At 41.1% G+C, this 20,776-nt stretch overlaps 1 protein-coding gene across 1 annotated transcript in view; it reads left to right on the forward strand.

Annotated features, from left to right (window-relative positions):
* Positions 1-19,485, forward strand: part of gli3 (GLI family zinc finger 3) — a 365,141-nt gene extending 345,656 nt beyond the window's left edge. Inside the window, exons 12-14 of the mRNA XM_041190490.1 lie at positions 1,620-1,889; positions 13,515-13,842; positions 15,753-19,485. Coding sequence (XP_041046424.1) covers positions 1,620-1,889; positions 13,515-13,842; positions 15,753-18,127 — 2,973 coding nt within the window. The 3' untranslated portion in view covers positions 18,128-19,485. The remainder of the gene's footprint in view (positions 1-1,619; positions 1,890-13,514; positions 13,843-15,752) is intronic.
* Positions 19,486-20,776: the final 1,291 nt, after the last annotated feature.

Genomic DNA, 20,776 nt, shown 5'->3' on the forward strand with positions numbered 1-20,776 from the left:
TAGAACTATGTCATTTAGTCGATATTGCCTAATTGTAGATTAGAATTAATGGGAAAGAAGGGCACCAACACTGCCTGATGGTAGTTTTATATAGACTGTTTCTTGATCCCTAAAACTTGACGTCTGTCCCAGGTCTGACGTCAAGTGCACATAAGGATAGGTTGAAATTTACAGACACGTTTTTTAAAAAATAAAGTTTATTTAGTTTGGGTCTCTCTCATGGCCTGATAGTCTGAGAACAATTTAGATGAAGTGTTCCAAAGCTGGGTGATTCTAATATGCACACAGTTCCTTTATATAACTTTCAAAAAGTATGCTTCAGATGTATTTCTTTTTCCATTATACCAGCCATCACCTATAATAGGCAATTCATTCACATGAACATGCCCGCAATAAGCGGTGGGAACTGTATTCAGTGCTCAGAATCCAATTAATCTTATGGATATTTTTAAATACGTGCTGATTAAGTCTATTTCAGCCTCTTCGATGTCATTCTGTTTGAAGTTTCTGCTGTCCTATATGTTCCCTGATCTTTGAGAGAAGGAAAATAGTGCATGCCTTGGTTCAGTGCTAGCACTGTCACGTCTGAACCAGATGATGGTAATTTCAAATCCCATTCCAGAGACTTGAGCACAAAATCTGGGTGACATCTTAGTGCAGTACTGAGATAGTGCTCCATTCCAGATGAAACAAAAAATTGAGGCTGTGTCGGTCCTCTCAGGCTGATGTAAAAGATCTCATGACACTATTTGAAGAAGAGCAAATGAGTTCTTCTCAGGGTCCTGACCAACCTTTAACCCTCAAATAACACCACTTAAAATGGATGATTTGATCATTAATTTTATTGCTCTTTGTGGTACTTTGTTGTGCACAGATTGGCTACTATGTTTCCCACTTTAGAATAATGACTGCACTTCACAAATATTTAATTGGTTTTAATGTAATTTGGCACATCATCAAATTGTGAGAGGTGCTATAGAAATGCAAGTTATTTCTCCTTTCAGTGTTTTGTGTGTGCTTATCCAGACAACGTGTTGAAAACAGTGGAACAATTGAAATCTCCTGCCAGACTCCTCATCCTCAATTATAACAGTAACAAAGATAACAAGTAGTTTCATAAAATATTTGCCTTTTATACTGTTGCAAATAAAACTTCCAGTCCCTTTTGTATGATAAAAATGCATAAAATATAAATTGTTCATCACAAATAGCCAAAAGAACCAGAGATGACATGATACGCATTAAGTTGTTATGCTCAGAAATGCACACCCTGAAAGGGTGGTGGAAGCATATTCAATAATAACTTTTGGAGGAAATTGGATATGTACTTCGGAGGGAAAAATTTGCAGAGCTATGGGGAAAGAACAGGATAGTGGGACTAATTGACTAGCTCTTTCAAAGAACTGGCATAGGCACGATGGGCCAAATGACTGCATCGCTGTGCTGCATGATTCTATGATTCTAATAATGAACTTTCAGCAAACAAAATGTGGAAATGTCAGACCTACCTATCGGGGCTTGAAAAGGAATGTGTAATGTAAAGTTTGCTTCTCTGTCAGCTAGCTTTGACCTATCATTTTAATGCTTTTTATTCTGACTATTATCAATTATTTTTTCAGAAACCTTATGTTTGTAAAATTCCTGGCTGCACAAAACGTTATACTGATCCCAGTTCCCTCCGAAAACATGTCAAAACAGTTCATGGCCCTGAGGCTCACATCACAAAGAAACAGCGAGGAGACATCCACCCAAGACCACCACCACCCAGGGACCCAGGCAGCAACTCCCAGTCCAAATCACCTGGGCAGCAACAGGCTGAGCTAAACAATACTACCTCAAAGCGGGAAGAATGTCTCCAAGTTAAGGCCATAAAGACAGAGAAACCAATGGTATGTCATTATTTTCAAAATCAATTATGACATTCGTTACACCAAGTTTAAAACATCTTCTTTCCAGATTTTTTGCCCTCTCGCCCTGAAGGTGCCTACCCTTAATGACCATCTGTTCCATGGGTAATGCAGACATCCGGTACTCCATTCAAGCAAACGTTCTCCATGTGCAAACCTAAACTAAACATGATTGTTGATGGGCTTATTCAATTGTGGCAGACAACAGAGTCTTATTTTATCAACTGCCAGATTCCCATTCAAAAATCTTTTCCAGCAGGTGCTGAATAATAATCACGTGTGAAAATCTTGGCCAATATTTTTTTCCATTGCTCGAGCCCAGGCTACTGAGATCAGTTGCACCAGTTGTATTTTTCATGACCTCCCACTTGAACCCTGGTTCAAACCTGTAATCAAATTTAGGAGCACAGTCAGTAAGAATAACCCCGTAACCTGCTACCCTTAGAAGCAGCTAACTGGGATCTTCTGGTTTCTATGTCTTAGGCCTGGATTTGGTTCCCATGTCAGGAATATTCCTGACTCTGAAAATTCAACTCGGGAGGAAGTTGAAAAAGGGAGAAAGCTTAAGATATTCTAATTTTTATTCCAGGTGGGGGGCATGTGTTAACAGGAGTTGGGCCCGCCACCCTGGAAACAGTGCGGAGGCAGCCACAGGGCCTGCTGGGTATGGAGGCGGCCTGTGAGAAAGGCCAGCTTCAATGCTCCATAAGAAAAGGAACGAAACACAAAATCACCCTCTTGCCCTCACCCCTCACCTCCCACACACTCCCCATGCCCCATCCATGTCAACTCAAGCCCCCACCCACCACCAGTGGCCCCTTTTACCCTCCATGCCAACTTACACCCCTCCACCCAACCTCTGTGGCTCCTCATACCTTCCATGCCAACCTATGACCCCCCACCCACTCCCAATGGCCTCTCATGCTCTCTGTGCCAATCTAGGCCCTGTACCTACCCCCATGGCCCTTTATAACCACTATTCCAACTTAGTACCAACCATGCTGCCCACCACACTTTGCCCTTACATCTTCCATGGCAACTCACCAGGTATCTACCGTAGGTAGATCTCAGGATCCAAGCTGAGACGAAATAAAATAAAGCTCTAGGTATCTATTGATGGGTCCGATATTTTAAAAAAGCACTTTCATTGACAAAAACCCATTCACTACATTTAAATTCCTTCAACTATTTAATCTCTTATAAAAACAAAAGTTTCCTTCAAGTATTTAATCCCTGTTACAAATAAGCATTTGTATTCTTAGCCCCACATCCAAAGCTTTCTAACCACTTGGAGCTGTAAATCAAACTTTGAAGTGACATGCACCCCACTAGAGTGTGAAATCAGTCATACAGCTCAAATCCTATAATGACAACCCTCAGGCTTATGTCAACAGACAGGGTGAAATAGCAAGTACTGATTTTTTTTTTAACCAGCAGACTTTTTTAAATTTTAAGGGCAGGAGATTTAAATGCCTTGACAGCTTGACAGTTCTAATGGGATTTAATGCCCTGGTGCTTGCCAGTTCCAAGAATTTATCCACTTTTTAGGCATATTCATATCTACTTATAGCATTCCCAAAGGGCACCTTATCTCTCCCAAAGGGCACCTTAGCTCTCCCAAAGATGTCCCTGAACCTATCCAAAAGGGTACCGTACCTCTCCAAAAAAACTCCGGTACGTTTAAATCGTGTCCTGAAATTTGTAAAGTCCACAAGTCATGTTTTAGACATGCCACCAACACAAATTGGATCTGTTTGAAGACAGCTGCACTTTCACATGAACAAACTACAACCCACCCCCATTTCCCCCCACCACCACCCCCTCGCAGTGAAAATGGTGAGTGCCAGGTTCATGGCAGGTCTTCCAGAACTGGTGCTTCAGCGCCATTTTGGCTAAGCTGAAGACCCTCTCCATCCCGACAAAAATTCAAGCCACTTTAGTGTCTCTACTCAAGAGGAAATCAGCAAACTGTACATTAGCCCCATTGAAAAGTTTCCAATACCAACTGTGCAAGATTCTTTACCTTTGGTAAGCTGAGTTTAAGATGGTGAAGTACAAAGATGCAGATGGCTAACTATCATAACCACTCTGTATTGCTCACAAAAGAGGCATGTCTAAGCTTTTCATCTTGCACTCATCAGGGGTTCCATGGGAAATGTGTCTTCGATGGAATGACACCTAAACTTCTACCCCTCGCATATTTCCGCAACGTGGATAATACATTTGCTATATTTAAATCCGCAGTTGCATGTAACAATTTCCTTAATGTCTGAATGGGCTCCGTCCTGTGCTCAAACTCATCTTTGAAATGAAGCAGTCAATTGAACTCCCCTTTCTTGACATACTAGTTGAGAAATCTGCCAGGGGGTTTGCTGCCACGTTCTACTGCAAGCCTACCTTCACTGGTCAGTATATGTGTTACAGTTACACACACAATAAGATTGGTCTTATCAGCAACCTTGTAAGTATAGCCGGAGCCATTTGCTCACTGTGCAAGCTTGATGCTGAAATAGGGCACATCAAAAGCACCCTGCAGGATATTGGCAACCCTGATCAGATCAATTTGCGCTGTATATCACGTAAACCCATTAACGGGCCTAAGGCCATCACTTTCCACCTGAAAAGTGCCCAGACTACCTCATTGTGCTGCAAGGGCAAAGTATCTCAAAACTTTGAGCAACAAGTGTAGTTAGCTGTTACATATTGCTACTATGTAGTAGCAACGCAAGTAGTATTCGCCACTGACAGGATGCTGCTGTCAAGCCAAAAAGACATTCTGCCTATCACACAGATGAGTAATGTGATATATGAATTTCAGTGCCAGTGTGATGCTAGGAATGTAGGCTGTACGTCCCAAAGACTGGTGGATCATATCAAACAGCGTGTCCCAACCGCTGTTCACAACAGGCAGGTTACAGACCATACCCAACCAGCTTTGTGCTTGTAAAACTCAAAACACAGTGTCCAACATTAGATGAGATTCTGCAATTGGACGACATCTGCTAAATAATCCTCAGTATGCAAAGAATTATGCTGACAATCAATTCAAGATTGTCAGTCGGGCGCGCGGTGTGGCACATTTACGTGTATTGGAAGCTACATATATTAATACACAGGGCCCTGTTCTTCGCAGACAAAAATAACATGTACACACATTGCGCCTGTTTCAGCTGAACAAAATAACTGATAGCCATTTACTGACTCATTCCTCAGGGCAATATCTTGACCAATCAGGGTCAAGCTACGTGGTTTAAATTTAAAACAATGCTTGGCAATTAACTGTCAGTCACCATCACTGGTGCATTCTCCATGGCAATGCCACTTGCCAACCAATCAGCACTCTCTTCACATACAGTATAAATTGTTGTTTTCCCCTTATATTGGCATTCTGGTGAAGTATCCTGACGAGTACAAGATGAAAAGCTTAGACATGTCTCTTTTTCAGCAATACTGAAGTTCTGTACCACCAAATGACTATTAATAACCTATCTGGAACAGCATTTAACAGGAGGCAGATGGCTAACTATGAATAAACTCTCTGGAACTGTATTTAACACACAGCTTTGGAATTTGGAATTTTGAAAGATTCCAGGAGCTGAATTTAACTGTATTCCTTTCTTGCTCCATTTTGTAGTACAGACAAGAATTATGATGATGCTAATATTACACATCCAAGGATGACATTAGGGCAACTTTAGGGTGCTGCACCATTGTTTTTTGCTTGTTTGAGGGAGCATCAGGCCTCACTTCTGAGCATCATAGTGTCCTTACCCAACAATGACATCACATTCTGCTCTCTGGTTTCTCATAACTTTGGTGAATGTCCCTTTCATCCTGATGATATTGTTTGAAGCCTTCCTAGAGAGCAAGTGGGCCTTTTGAGCTCATGCTACTTCTCTAACTTGAACATCCCTCCACTGTTCTACAAATAAGGCTGACAATTCAGGGGAGGTGGTAGCATAGTGGTATTGTCATTGGACTAGTGTTTCAGAGATCCAGGGTAATGCTCTTGGGACCTGGATTCAAATCCTGCCATGGCAGATGGTGAAATTTGAATTCAGTAAAAATCTGGAATTAAAAGTCCAATGATGACCATGAAACCATTGCCAATTCAGCTAGTTCACTGATTTCCTTTAGGGAAGGAAACCTACTGTTCTTACCTGGTCTGGCCTACATATGACTCCAAACCCACAGCAACGTGGTTGTCTCTTAAATTCCCTCTGAACAAGGACAATTATGGATGGGCAATAAATGCTGACCTAGCCAGCGATGCCAACATCCCAATAAATTTTAAAAAATTAAGCTTCATCCCAGCTATGTTATGATTGTCCATTCAGAATATCAGTAAGATGTGGAAGAGGACCAATTTCAGTGGGTTGAGAACAGAACTGTCCTGGAAAAATAGGAATTAACTATTAGCAGGCAACAGAAGAGAGCAGAAAAAGAATGCATATGTCACATTTATAATGCATGTGACAACCAGGCTGAATTCAGAGGGAAATGTAAAAGGAAATTAAAGAGGCAAAGTGAGATTATGAGAAAAGAATGGAAGCTACGTAAAAGGGAATCCAGAAGTCTTCTATAGACGTTTAAATAGTATAAGACTAATAAGAAAAGTAGTGATACCGATTAGGGACCTGAAGGAGACCTATGCATGAGGCAGAGGGCATGGCAGAGGTATTGAATGCGTACTTTGTAGTTGTCTTTGCCAAGAAAAAGATGATCTCAAAGTCATAGTGAGAGAGGAGGTAGTTGAGATACTGTCTAAAAATTAATAAAGAGAAGGTATTAGAAAGGCTTGCTGTATTTCAAGTTGATAAATCGGCAGATTAGATGGGATGTATTGGAGGATGCTGAAGGAAGTAAGGGTGGAAATTTCGGAGGTACTGGCCATAATCTTCTAATCCTCCTCAGATACAAGGATGGTACCAGAGGACTGGAGAATTGATTGAGTTGAATGAAAAGTAATTGAGATTTTTTTTTGATGAGGTGACAGAGAGTTCATAAGGGTAATGCAGTTGATGTGGTGTACATGGACTTCCAAAAGGAATTTGCTGAAGTGCCACATAATAGGCTTGCCAACAAAGTTGAAGCCAATGGAATACAAGGGACCATGGCAATATGGATACAAAGCTGGCTGAAAGACAAAAAACAGAGAAACGTGGTGAATGTTTTTGGAATGGAAGAAGGAAAATAATGCTTTTCCCCAGGGTTTGTTACTATGACCACTGCTAGACTTGGGTGTACAGGGCACAATTTCAAAATTTGCAGATGACACAGAACTTAGAAGCATTGTGAACTATGAGGAGGATAGTGATAGATCTCAAGAGGCCATAGAGAGTCAGGTGGAATGGGCAAACATATGACAAATAAAATTTAATGCAGAAAAGTGTGAAGTGATACAATTTAGTAAGAAGAATGAGGAGAGGCAATTCAAACTAAAGGGTACAATTCTGGGTGCGGAGGGACCTGAGAGTATATATGTGCAAATCATTGACGTGACTGGGGAGGTTGAGAAAGTGGTTATAAGGGCATAAAAACAGAAAATAATGGAAAAACTCAGCAGGTCTGGCAGCATTGTGGAGAGAGAAACAGAGTTAATGTTTCGACTCCAATATGATTCTTCTTCAGAACTGGAGAGAAGTAAAAATGTGATGGGTTTTATGCTGAAAAAGGGAGGAGGGGCAGGTGGAGCAAATTAGGAGGTCAGGGTTAGGTTAGTGGATTCTATTTTGCTCCACCTGCCGCTCATCCCTTTCTCAACAGCACAACACCTATCTCATTTCTACCTCTCTCCAGTTCTGAAGAAGAGTCATATTGCACTCGAACATTTAATCTGTTTCTCTCTCCACAGATGCTGCAAGACCTGCTGTGTTTTTCCAGCATTATCTGTTTTTATTTCAGATTTCCAATATCTGCAGTATTTTGCTTTTCTTTTAGTGGCTAAAAGGGTAAATGGGATCCTGGGCTTTATAGATAGAGGCATAGAATACAAAAGCAAGGAAGTAATGATGAATCTTTATAAAACACTGTGTCAGCCTCAGGTGGAGTAATGGATCCAATTCTGGGCACCACACTTTAGGATGGATGTGAAGACTTTAGAGAGGGCGTAGAAAAAGTTTACAAGAATGGTTAAAGGTATCAAAGACTTCAGTTACAAGGATAGATTGGAGAAGCTAGGGCTCCTCTCCTTGAAGAAGGGAAGGTTGAGAGGAGATTTGATAGAGGTGTTCATGAGGAGTCTGGACAAAATAGATGGGGAGAAACTGTTCCCGTTGGTGTAAGTGAACCAAGAGACACCGATTTAAGATGATTGGCTTAAAAGGCAATGTAACATGAGGGAGATGTTTTTACACAGTGAATGGTTAAGACCTGGCACAGCCTGAGAAGTTCTGACAAAAGGGCATAGATCTGAAGCATTAACTGTTTCTGTCTCCACAGATGCTGCCAGGCCTGCTGAGTATTCCCAGCATTTTCTATTCTCAGTTTACACCTGTCTACTGGGTCAAAATCCTAGAACTGCCTCCCTAACAGCACTTTGGGAACATCTACACCACGTGGGACTGCAGCACTTCAAGAAGGCAGCTCCCTATCGCTTTCTCGTGGGCAATTAGGGATGGGCAATAAATGCTGCCATTGCTAATTATGCTCACATTCCACAGATGAATTTTTAAAAATTACCATGGCTTTGCTCAAATTTCTAGTGCTTCATTAGGACTACGTTATGCCATTTAATATATAATGCACTGTTCAGCTGCTGAGGTGAAAATGTGTCCTCTCAAGGCCACAAAATGTATCGAATGAACCTTGGGTGAGGTCACAATTACTCTTCAAGCTGCACATAGCAATGTTTTTATTTTCCTTTGTACAGTAACTCCGCAAGGAAATTACAGATATTCTACCTCCTCCGTCAAATTTTTGTTAAATAATTATTTTGAAGTGTGACACAGAAATTTGAGTTAGACAATTTGAATTGATGAACAGGAAATTTACAGTTGACATACTCTTTTTCACAACATTTTAGGTAATGTATTTTCTCTTATATTATGCATCCAGAGATTCAAGTTTGAAGCGCTCATTGACAGAGTTGTTACTCTATCCCAAACCTGCTCTCCCTTAGGCAATAAACGTTATAAGGCACGATCTAAATACAAGTTGTTGCAGTGCCCAGAATATGTGATAATATTCACACAAGATGATTAAAAACAAATGCAGGCTTAATCTAGAAATAATCTACAGTTGCTTACCATAGCATTCTATCTTCTTCTTCTTGAGTTCTCTGCCCAAAAGCAAGTTCGACCCACAGCACCACAACGCCTGCTGGGGTAGGGCAAAGAAGCAGGTCAGAAATCCACCCCAGCTGGAACAGGGATCGAACCCCATGCTGTTGGCACCAATCTGATCCACACAAGCAATCCAGCCAACCTAGCCAACCACCACCACCACTATCTCCACGGAGTCAAAGTTGTTATGGCAACATACACTTTTATTTGCATATTGTGGCCTGGATTATTTTTTATTTATTTATGGGATGTGGGCATCATTGACTAGGCCAGCATTGATTGCCAATCCCTAATTGCCCTTGAGTAGGTGGTGGTGAGCTGCTGCCTTAAACCGCGACAGTCCCCGTTGTGTATGTAGACCCACAATGCTGTTGGGGAGGGAGTTCCAGGATTTTGACCCAGCGACAGTAAAGGAACAGCGATATATTTCCAAGTCAGGATGGTGAGTGGCTTGAAGGGGAATTTCCAGGTGGTGATGTTCTCATGTATCTGCTGTCCTTGCCCTTCTAGATGGTAGTGGTCGTGGGTTTGGAAGGTGCTGTCTAAGGAGCCTTGGTGACTTTCTGCAGTGTATCTTGTACATGGTACATGCTGCTGCCATTATTCGTCAGTGGTGGAGGGCATGAACGTTTGTGGATAGGAGGGCAAATCAAATGGACTGGTTTGTCCTGAATGGTGTCAAGCTTCTTGAGTGTTGTTGGAGCTGCACTTATCCAGGCTGGTGGGGAGTATTCCATCACACTCCTGACTTGTGCCTTGTAGATGGTGGACAGGCTCTGGGGAGTCAGGAGGTGAGTTACTCTCTCCAGGATTCCCAGCCTCTGATCTGCTCTTGTAGCCATTGTATTTATATGGTTAGCCCAGCTCAGTTTCTGGTCAATGGTAACCCCCAGGATGTTGATAGTGGTGAATTCAATGATGGTAATGTCATTGAATGTCAAGAGGCGGTGGTCAGATTCTCTCTTGTTGCAGATGGTAATTGCTTGGCACTTGTGTGGCTTGAATATTACTTGCCACTTGTCAGCCCAAGCCTGGATATTGTTCAGGTCCTGCTGCATTTGGACATGGACTGCTTCAGTATCTCAGGAGCCATGAATGGTGCTGAACATTGTGCAATCATCAACGAACATCCCCACATCTGACCTTATGATGGAAGGAAAGTCATTGATGAAGCAGCTGAAGATGGTTGGGCCGAGAACACTACCCTGAGGAACTCCTGCTGTGGTGTTCTGGAACTGAGATGATTGATCCTCAAAAGCCACAACCATCTTCCTATGTGCTAGGCATGACTCCAACCAGTGGAGAGTTTTCCCCCCGATTCCCATTGACTCCAGCTTTGCTAGGGCTTCTTGAAGCCACACTCGGTCAAATGCTGCCTTGATGTCAAGGCCAGTCACCCTCACCTCACCTCTGGAGCTCAGCTCTTTAGCCCATTTGTCCATGTTTGAACCAAAGGTGTAATGAGGTCAGAAGCTGAGTGACCCTGACGGAACATAAAATGAGGGTCAGTGAGCAAGTTATTGTGAAGCAAATGCCGTTGATAACACTGTTGATGACCCCTTCCATCACTTTACTAATGATGGAGAGTAGACTGATAGGGCAGTAATTGGCAGGTTTGGATTTGTCCTGCTTTTTGTATACAGAACACACCTGGGCAATTTTCCACAGTGACGGATAGATGTCTGTTTTGTAGCTGTACTGGAACAGCCTGACTAGGGGCATGACAAGTTCTGGAGCACAAGTCTTCAGTACTATTGCTGGAATATTGTCAGGGCCCATAGCCTTTGCAATATCCAGTGCCTTCAGCCATTTCTTGATATCATGTGGAGTGAATCGAATTGGCTGAAGGCTAGCATCTGTAATGCTGAGAACTTCTGGGGGAGGCCGAGATGGATCATCCACTTGGCACTTCTGGCTAAAGATTGCTGCAAATGCTTCAGCCTTATCTTTTGCACTGATGTGCTGGGCTCCTCCATCATTGAGGATGGGGATATTTATGGAGACGACTCCTCCAGTGAGTTGTTTAATTGTCCACCACCATTCGCGACTGGATGTAGCAGGACTGCAGAGCTTAGATCTGATCCATTAGTTGTGGGATCGCTTAGCTCTGTCTATCACCTGCTGCTTGTGCTGTCTGGCACGCAAGTAGTCCTGTGTTATAGCTTTACCGGGTTAACACCTTGTTTTTAGTTATGCCTGGTGCTGCTCCTGGCATGCCCTCCTGCACTGTTCATTGATCCCCTGGCTTGATGGTAATGGTAGAGCGGGAATGTGCTGGGCAATGAGGTTACAGATTGTGTTTGAGTACAGTTCTCCTGCTGCTGATGGCCCACAGCACCTCATGGTTGCACAGCCTTGAGTTGCTAGATCTGTTTGAAATCTATCCCATTTAGCATGGTGATGGTGCCACACAACACGATGAAGGGTATCCTCAATTTGAAGACGGGACTTCATCTCCACAAGGACTGTCGGTGGTCACTCCTAACAATACCGATTACCAGGAATCTCTTCCATTCTTACCACCTGCAATTGGTGTATGTTGGAAAAAATTACAAATTGATAACCAACCTGTTTGGCCGCATGATGAATACAACTTCCTTTGCCATCAAGTCCTGGAATGGAACTTGAACCTGGAGCTTCTGGCTCAGAGGCAGGGATGCTACCCACTATGCCACAAGATCTCCTGTACCCCATCTATATTATACATAATGGCTACAATTTTAATCTAACGCACATTGAAGTCATTGGAGCATAAAATTGGGCAAGACATAAATTAGGTATCCGATGCAAATACACCCCATTCTCACAGTGCATTAGGCTAAAATGGGGGCATACATTATTGGGCTTTAATATAAATGTGAAATTTAATGTGCTGTGCAAACTATTAAAATAATGTAAAGGAATGCAGTATTTTTAGAGGCAATGAAATAATATCACCAAAACTGTGTTTACTTGATTGCCAGTGAAATGTAATGATCCCTTATTTTAATGAACCCAGTCCTGCTATTAGTTGCTACTAACTGAAAATAACCATTTTTCTCTTTCTTGCTTTCACTAACTTGCTGACCTTACTGTCTGGTGCTGTCTCATTTCTTGTTCTGTCTTCCTAAGGACAGTGGGTAATAAGGTGAGGAGATTTTATTGCCTGTATCATTCTTTGATTACTTGAAGTTTTTAAAATTACCTTGCTACGCAAATTAAAGCTGTTGTAGAGCTGTTGAACTGTTCTATTCTTGAATTTTAAAAAAAAATTCTGGAAGGTGCAGGTCACTGACAAGGATGGCATTTATTGCCCTGAGAAAGTAGTGGTGGGGTGGGACTGGAGTCAGATATAGGTCAAACTGGACAATGAAGAATTATCCCCACTAACTGCTCTACACCCAACCAATCCCAATATCAATCTCCATGTTGAAAAATCTCCAGAAGACCATCTGTTATCAGCCCTATCCCTACTGAGCCTGTTCTCCACGGATGGGCCACAGGAAAGGAAAATTGGGACAAAAGTAAAAGATGGTGAGAATTACTGAACACTGCTAGGCAGATAATTGAAAACAGAATTCCAGGACAAAGTGAAGAGTATTGTAATTCTTTCTTTGCTACTTCTCTCTCATTCGCCTTCACCTTTCAAATGTCTCATTTTGCAACTTTCTCATTCTCTATATTTGCTTTTTTTAAAATCATCTGCCTGACAAGTTCTAAGTTTTTTTAGTTCAAATGTGATCTAATCTCCATAGAACCTCAGCTGTCATCACTGTCCCTTTTTCCTTACTAAAATATTTCTAAGTTGTAGCCTTCTCATCTTCTCTTTAAACATTCCAGTTGGTGATCTACAGCATAATTTGCCAATATTTCCTTCCAGTTAATCTGGACAAGGTCCTGTTTTATCTTGCTCTATTTTGATTTTCTTCTTCCATCTTACACTGAAACTAAATACATTGCAGTCACTATTTCCCATATAATTCCCTCCTTTTAGGTCACCCACATGCTCTTTTTGACTATCCAGAACCAGGTCAAGCAGTGCAATCTGCCTGGGTGTAATAGTTTGGTGCCATTTAATTATGGTGGATTTGTGAACAGGTGTAACTTTCAAAGTATTTCAGCATATCATTCAAATTCCACTACTTTGTTGCATTACATCATGTAGTACAACTTTATTTAAAAAGGTCTGATTATTATTATTTATAAGCTAACTTAAATTTAAGAAGTCAATTTCAACTGAACACTATAATCAATTTAACTTTGTGCTACTTTTACTAAACTATTGGATCCCCTGATACATACAAAGCCAAAGCAACTCAGCTGCTCCTTTGCCTCCTTCCCACAGACATCTCAGCCAAGCCCTGGTGGTCAGTCTTCATGCAGCAGTGAACCGTCCCCCTTCAGCAACCACTCCAACAGTGGGATCGAGCTTAATCTGAATAGCGGAGGCAGTGTGGGAGATCTCAGCGCCATTGATGAGGCACCAATCATGGACTCTACAGTTTCCACAGCAACTACAGCATTAGGCCTACAGGCCAGAAGGAATTTGACAGGGACCAGGTGGATGGAGCAGCTAAAGGTGGAGAGGTTGAAACAAGTCAATGGACTTCTTCCCAGAGTCAACACTATACCAGCTACCAAAAACACAACTTTGCCGCCTCTTCCAGGAAGTGGTAAGGAAGAAACTGCAGCTTTGTACTGCAGCTTTGAATTATTCCTTAAAAACAGAGATGAGAGAAGTGTCTGATCTATAGAATATTGCTGGATATTTAATTATGTTTCGTGTTAAAATGGCTAAGGGCAGTGGAGGAAAAAATTCTGAACCAATTAATTTCTAAAACAACTGACTGGTTTCCTGGAATGACAAGTGCCCCTAGATTAAAAAAGGAAATAATTACAGATTTGGTTGATTTCCATGTCTCAATTTAAAAAAAGCTAAGAGTAGCAATAACCAAGGGACGCTAGAACTGTACACTACACCCTGGGTGCAGGAATACATCAGTGTTAAGATTCCATAGACTGAAGACGAGTTAATAGGCCATTGTACTCTTGGCTTAATTGTTTTAGAACGACAGCTCTTGCAGCATAAAAGAAAAAAAAGACCCCGAGTTCAATTTCAGCCCAGAATGGCAATGTGGTGGTCTTCTCACTTTGATGCTTGTAGGGGTGCTACTTGAAATTCCCCTAAGTTGATGGAACCCATTGCCACAAGCTACACCCCAATTTGGCAATCTTGACACACTCACCAACAGGAAGCTTGTGTATGAAATAGAAAAATGTGACAGTTTTATAGGAGTACTGATTTGAAATTGCAACTGAGCTGCAATGATGCAGGGGTATCTTTACACTGCACTTGACAGTGCTTTAACTGGGAAAGTTTGGTGCTAACATTAAATGTCTGACATGCCATAGCACATCATTGACATCCCTCTACCCCATGCAAAGTTCTCCCTATAAAAGTGCCTCAGAGTGGCTTATGGATAGTTTGCCTATTATAATTGCACCAAGTGTTAAATATGGGCGATTTGAAGAAATACATTTTTGTCAGCAAAAAATGGTTGCACAGCTAAAGGGCTCATGCAGATACCTCCTGTGAATTCTACTCATTACTTGTGCAGCTTGTGGCACTTGTAAAACTTTTCTGCTATGTAAGTAGTTTATACATTAGAGTATTGGGGAAAAGTGTAGCAAGATATTCAAAATTATATTGCAACATCTGTGTTAAAAAGTGTGTTTCCGTTTCTAGGAAGAATTTTAATACCAGACTAAGATTCTATTTTCCCACATAATTTGGATCCATAATATAAATGGAAACTCTCTGTGGCGATGGTCTATTTCCCAACTTTCTTTCATCTATGTCAGAGATTTCTAAATCACAATTCTCAATGGCCCATTGTGTTCTAGGTCTTTCACTTTGTGAAAGAACTAAAGTAGCAAGATTGCAAATTCCACTCCTAGAACTCTTAGTGGCCTGTTGCATGGGTTGAAGTTACACGAGATAAAAATCCCACTTCAATAAATAAAGCTCTCCAGGAGTAGGAACATCCACCGACCTCTCTTCTTCAAAAATGTTGATGTCCCTTTGGAGCATTGAATGGTATCCTATAGGCCTATAGTTGGTCATCTTTATATTACCCTGACATAAAGCATCCTGTCATTGTGCACTGATATGAGGCACGTTGTTATAGGCTCATTGACAAATGGAGAAAACTTATAGGCATTCCAGATGTTTTAATATAGGTTTTAAAACCTGAATCATGATGAGAAATACTTAGTAACTTGGGAAAAACCCATTGAAATGACAGAAAAATGCTGGTACAGTGCTGTGTTGAAAGTACATAAATTATGACTCTTTTAATTTAAATTTATTTTTGTACTGTTGGGGGAAAGAAGTTCATTTTTCATCTAAACCACTTCTAATTCTGGTTCACTCCTCTCTTGCAGCTCTAGATTAGGACATTCTTTAAACACTGCCTTTTTAATCCTTTTAATTGTGTATTGAAGTTCTCCCAGATGAACATGCATTAACAGTAGAATTGTTTAACGTTATAATTACTAATTAATATCTAACATTTAAACACAGGCTCTCAGCTGGACAGCTCTAGTGTTGGAGGATCCATGACTATCCTGCCAAACAGAAACGAACTTTCAAATGCAGAACTCACAATGTTAAAGAAGCTGAATGAGAGACGTGACAGCACCACCAGTACCATTAGCTCCGCTTACATGAGCAGCCGCAGGTCTTCTGGCATTTCACCATATCTTTCAAGTAGAAGGTCCAGTGAGGTCTCCCAGGCTGAAAGCCGACCAAACAATCTGAGTGTTACTGATTCCTATGACCCCATCTCAACAGATGCATCTAGGCGTTCAAGTGATGCCAGCCAATGTGGTGGCCTACCTGGGCTACTGAGCCTTACTCCAGCACAGCATTATCGGTTGAAAGCCAAATATGCTGCAGCCACGGGTGGACCACCACCAACTCCGTTGCCAAATATGGAGCGGATGAGCTTAAAGACAAGGATGTCCCTGTTAGGTGACTACAGAGACACTCGAGTATTACCCTTGCCTCAAGTAAATTTTTCTCGAAGATGCAGTGACGGGGGGCCCAACGGATATGGCAGGAGGCCTCTGTTGCCTCACGATGTACCAGGCAATGGAATAAGAAGAGCCAGTGATCCAGTGAGAACTGTGATAGATCCTCTCTCTCTACCCCGGGTACATCGTTTTAACAGTCTTAATAATGTTAACCCTCTCCCTGTGCCTCCTTCAATGGAACAACGTAACCTCGGTCTTCAGAGCTACACTCGCTCTGATGGAAACCTCCATCGGAATACCTACTCCCCTTGCCCTCCTAGTATTAATGAAAATGTTGTCCTGGAGGCCATGGCAATGGAGACTTTTGGCCATATTGATGAGGATATCTTGCCAGATGATGTAGTTCAGTACATTAGCTCACAAAATAACAAAGCAGGCAATCTCTTGCAGAGTGAAATAAATATGTCAAGCCAGGACATATATGATCATCTGCCAAGCATGCCACCCCATGAAATACAGCAAGATATAGGAACCATGCCAGCTTTTGACCAGTCTCATTCAGCGAACCAGGAGTATCGCAGCCCACAGGTAAACTCTGAAACAAATAAGGATGATCTTCCAATTCAATGGAATGAAGTAAGCTCAGGAAGTGTTGACATGTCACCTCAAAAACAAAAGTACGAGCAACGAGCTCTGGGTTCAGTGCAGCAAAGTCGGGCACTTGGACTCTTTAACACAACGAATCCTCAACAAAATCCGCCAGTGGTTCAACAGAATGTTTTTGCAGGTCAACCAAATGGTTATCAACAATGTATTGAAGAGGCTTCATATGGTGTTCAACATAGCATGATGATTACAGGTAATTCTTTGAACCCCCAAACAAACAAAGGTCAGCAGCCTAACAACCGAAACATAAACAGGCAGATGTTTATTTCTGCAGTCATGGATTTACCTTATGCTGCAAATTTACCAAACCAAGAAGTGGAGTTGAACAGTTCACAAGTTAATAACAGCCAAGATGGATCCACACTTTCTTCAATGCCAACAGGTCATCAAACCACTAAGATGACCAGTGGGATGCAAAACAGAAATATGATGGTGCAGAATTTTGTTCAGTGTCAGCAAGCTGACAGTCAGCAAATGATGGAAGGGTTACATTTCCATGGTATAAATAAATCTGTTCAGGCGAACGTCAATAGTTCAGGCATTACTGCATCAGGTAATCAGCCACCTCAAGCTGCTGTATTTCTAGGGCTTCATGGTTCCCAACAAATTTCTTATAATCCAGGAAATCTACAGTTTGGATCATATGCAGCAAAAGCTCATCAAATATATGCAAATCATAATGCCAACAAGCAACCAAGTCTATTGACAAATCGTGCACCACATCAGCTTAGCAATGTAGGTAACATTAACCAAATGTCCAGGATGACCAGTATTAAGACAGAGATGCAAGATCAACTCCAGGCCATGCGCACTTCGTGCTCCAATTTGCAACATTACAACAGTCAAGTTTATAACCAAAACTCTAACTTCAAACAACAAGCCATGAAAACTGTTTTATTCACTGGTCAGGAGACTGACTGCCAGCTGCAGCAGGCTGGCCATTCTAAGTCTTCTGAGTTGCTTTCCCCAGGATCAAATCAAGTGACTAGCACTGTTGACAGTAATAGACTAGATACTGTACAGATTGATTTTGATGCAATCCTTGATGATGGAGACCACTGCAGCTTCATTTCAGGAGCCCTGAGTCCAAGCATACTGCAAAACCTCTCCCAGACTTCTTCCCGCCTCAATACCCCACGCACCTCTCTCACGTTCCATAGCATGCCTGTGAGCACCTCAAATATGGCCATTGGCGACATGACCTCTTTGCTGACTTCGCTTGCCGAAGAAAGCAAATTCCTAACAGTTATGCCATAAAGATCTGAAAACAAAGCATATGGACAGGTTCCTTTCTTTCTTTAGCCACCAATGTACTTTCTTAACTATTTCATCCCAACTAAGGGATGCATTCCATTACATCCCTGTTATGGGATAAAGATATCTAAATTTAGGTGTCCCCACACACCATGCTTGGGAGCATGTGTCTTCCACTGCAGTGACATTTTGAAATTGAACAGCATCAGTGTTTTATTTTAAGTTAGCAATTGTGTTTTTTTACTCTGTTTAACTGAAAAAAAGAGCTGAGGTAAGTGTTTAATATGCATGTTTAGAACACTACATAAGGCCAAACGCAAGCACTGTTTCTTATAGTTATTGTAATGACCATGAGTCTTGTGCATTTTGTCAGATGTCAGCATTTTCACAAGTGGTGTTTTACCTTGCGGTAGATTTTTATAAGTGACTGTCCTTGTGAAACTGTTGACTAATATGACCAGCTTCTTAATCGAAGCCAAGAAAAGTCTTTGACTCAGGTAGGTCTTTTGGTTGATATTAATTGTCTGTTGACCTACAGATGTTTTAAAGGTGATGTGAAGGCTTTGTAGCCAGAATGCTTGAGTGTCTTTCATTGACGATGTTGAGTCGAACAATTTTACTGTTTTAACTTGTTTTATTTGTAATGTTTTTTGTTTTCGTTTCACTTTTGTCAGGAAAGCCATACGGAGGCAGGTACTAGTTTTAGAACATTTATTTTAGAGTTTGTTTGGCTCTATAGTACTGTATGCAATCTAAAGTAGCTGTGATCACTTCCAAGTTAGTTTAGTAATCTAGAATGTATTGGTTGTCCTTCATGAAAAGCAGCATGTTATTTGCTGATTGTTTATAAGGTATGTGCCTTATTTTTTGTGTCAGTTTTACACATAGGGACCAACGATACTGCCAAAATTCTGACTTGATAGTTGTACTTGATGTTAAGCGATTAGCACTCTATTGTTTAGTATTTCCTGTTTGAGGTGTCGCACAGACAGCTTAGAACTTGTGTACTAAAGCTTATTGATTCTTTGTTTTAAAAACCTTTACCATTGTAGTGCATCTTGTAAAATACACACAGTACCTTCAATATTTTTCAGTATTTTTTAGACTTTTTTGGTGCAAACATTGATAAAGTGTAATCTTCTTAATGTAAATATCTACATGTAGAATTAGAACTGCCATGATGAATTTCAGTGATGGCGTTGGCATTTTGAACACTGCCGAAACTCCATGCAACTTTTATTCAGACTGAATACTCCGCAGCAGTGTATGTATACGTTGTACTTTCGCTTTGAGAACCACTTAGCTGTTGTGCAACTGAGAAACAACTGTTTGTACAATTTTAATAAACTTCTCATTCTTAATTTTTGTTAGTGCTTCTTTTTGTAAAGTACATTTTTAACTGAAGCTCTACACTTAAAAGCTCAGAAGCATTTGGTTCCTCCCTTTCAGCTTTTTGACATTGAAGATTTTAATCTGCATAGTGTTAATGGGCTGATTAGCAATAATGATTGAAAAGAGGCTGTCAGATTAGATAAATCTAGTTTTTGATTTATGTAAAACAAACCTGCGTAATCGGTCTGATACCACACTTCAAAAGTATCCATTAGTTATGAAGGATTTTAGGATGATCTGAGGATTTGAAAGGCAATGCATAAATGTAAGTTCTTTTTTAAATAAGCAAATGTCCTAATTTTTCTCCATCGTCTTCAGCACATCATAGTGTTGTTACACTATTATTGTACAAAAAAAATAAAGGAAATTAGCATGTTAAGGCATTATATTTATGCAGCTTTATTGTAATAAATGTAAATTTCCTTGATCTTTTTAATGGTCTAGGCATTACACCTAGCAAAACCCTTCAACGCTCATTTACATAGCTGCACTGTTCAAATACATGCAAGTTTCCTTGGTTTAGACCACTCCATTAAATTGGCATCCATAAACAAAAGATTCATTAGCTCCTCTAGTTCTTCAGGGCATAAGTGAGGAGATGGTGAATCGAAGAGGGCACAAACTTTATTCATTGATCATAGGCTTCTGGGAACTTTTATGTAATTCTTTTCTTTGTTTTTTTAGATCACTGATACCTGCTCTTCATTTTACTGTAGTGCTTTCCTTTCTTCCCAGAAATTTCTTTTGGGACTCTGCCTCAAACCCACATTCGGATTGATTTTGGTAAAAGAAAGGCCTTTTCTATGGGCACACAACTCTATCCCATCATAAAAGAGTAGGAATGGGAGCAGCACCATATCCAGGCCATAAGAACCAGGCAGCATGGCAGAAGGCAGCTGCCCATCAGGAACGGCCCTCTATAATTGATGTACAGGCCACAGCAGTCCTACTAGGATGTCTCTGAGGAGCTGTGCATGCTATAACTGTGCCTCTCCAAGGAAGTCACTAGGTATCTCTGCCAATTTCATCACAAAGGTTTGCAGACTTGCCCTATTGCTCTACCCATAGCAATCAAAGTGATAACAGCCCTCAACTACTTTGGTTCTTGAAACTTCCAGACTGCTACAGAAAATCTGTACAACATTAACCAGGGAAGTGTCAGGATTTAAATTTGGTAGGTGGCAGGTGCTGTCTTTCATAGCGTAGCAACATTCATCCATTTTGGTATCAGAGCCAGGGCCTTCTCCTGGATACCTGGAT

The sequence above is a fragment of the Carcharodon carcharias genome, chromosome 6, assembly GCF_017639515.1.
Source record: "Carcharodon carcharias isolate sCarCar2 chromosome 6, sCarCar2.pri, whole genome shotgun sequence".
Classification (NCBI taxonomy): Eukaryota; Metazoa; Chordata; class Chondrichthyes; order Lamniformes; family Lamnidae; genus Carcharodon; species Carcharodon carcharias.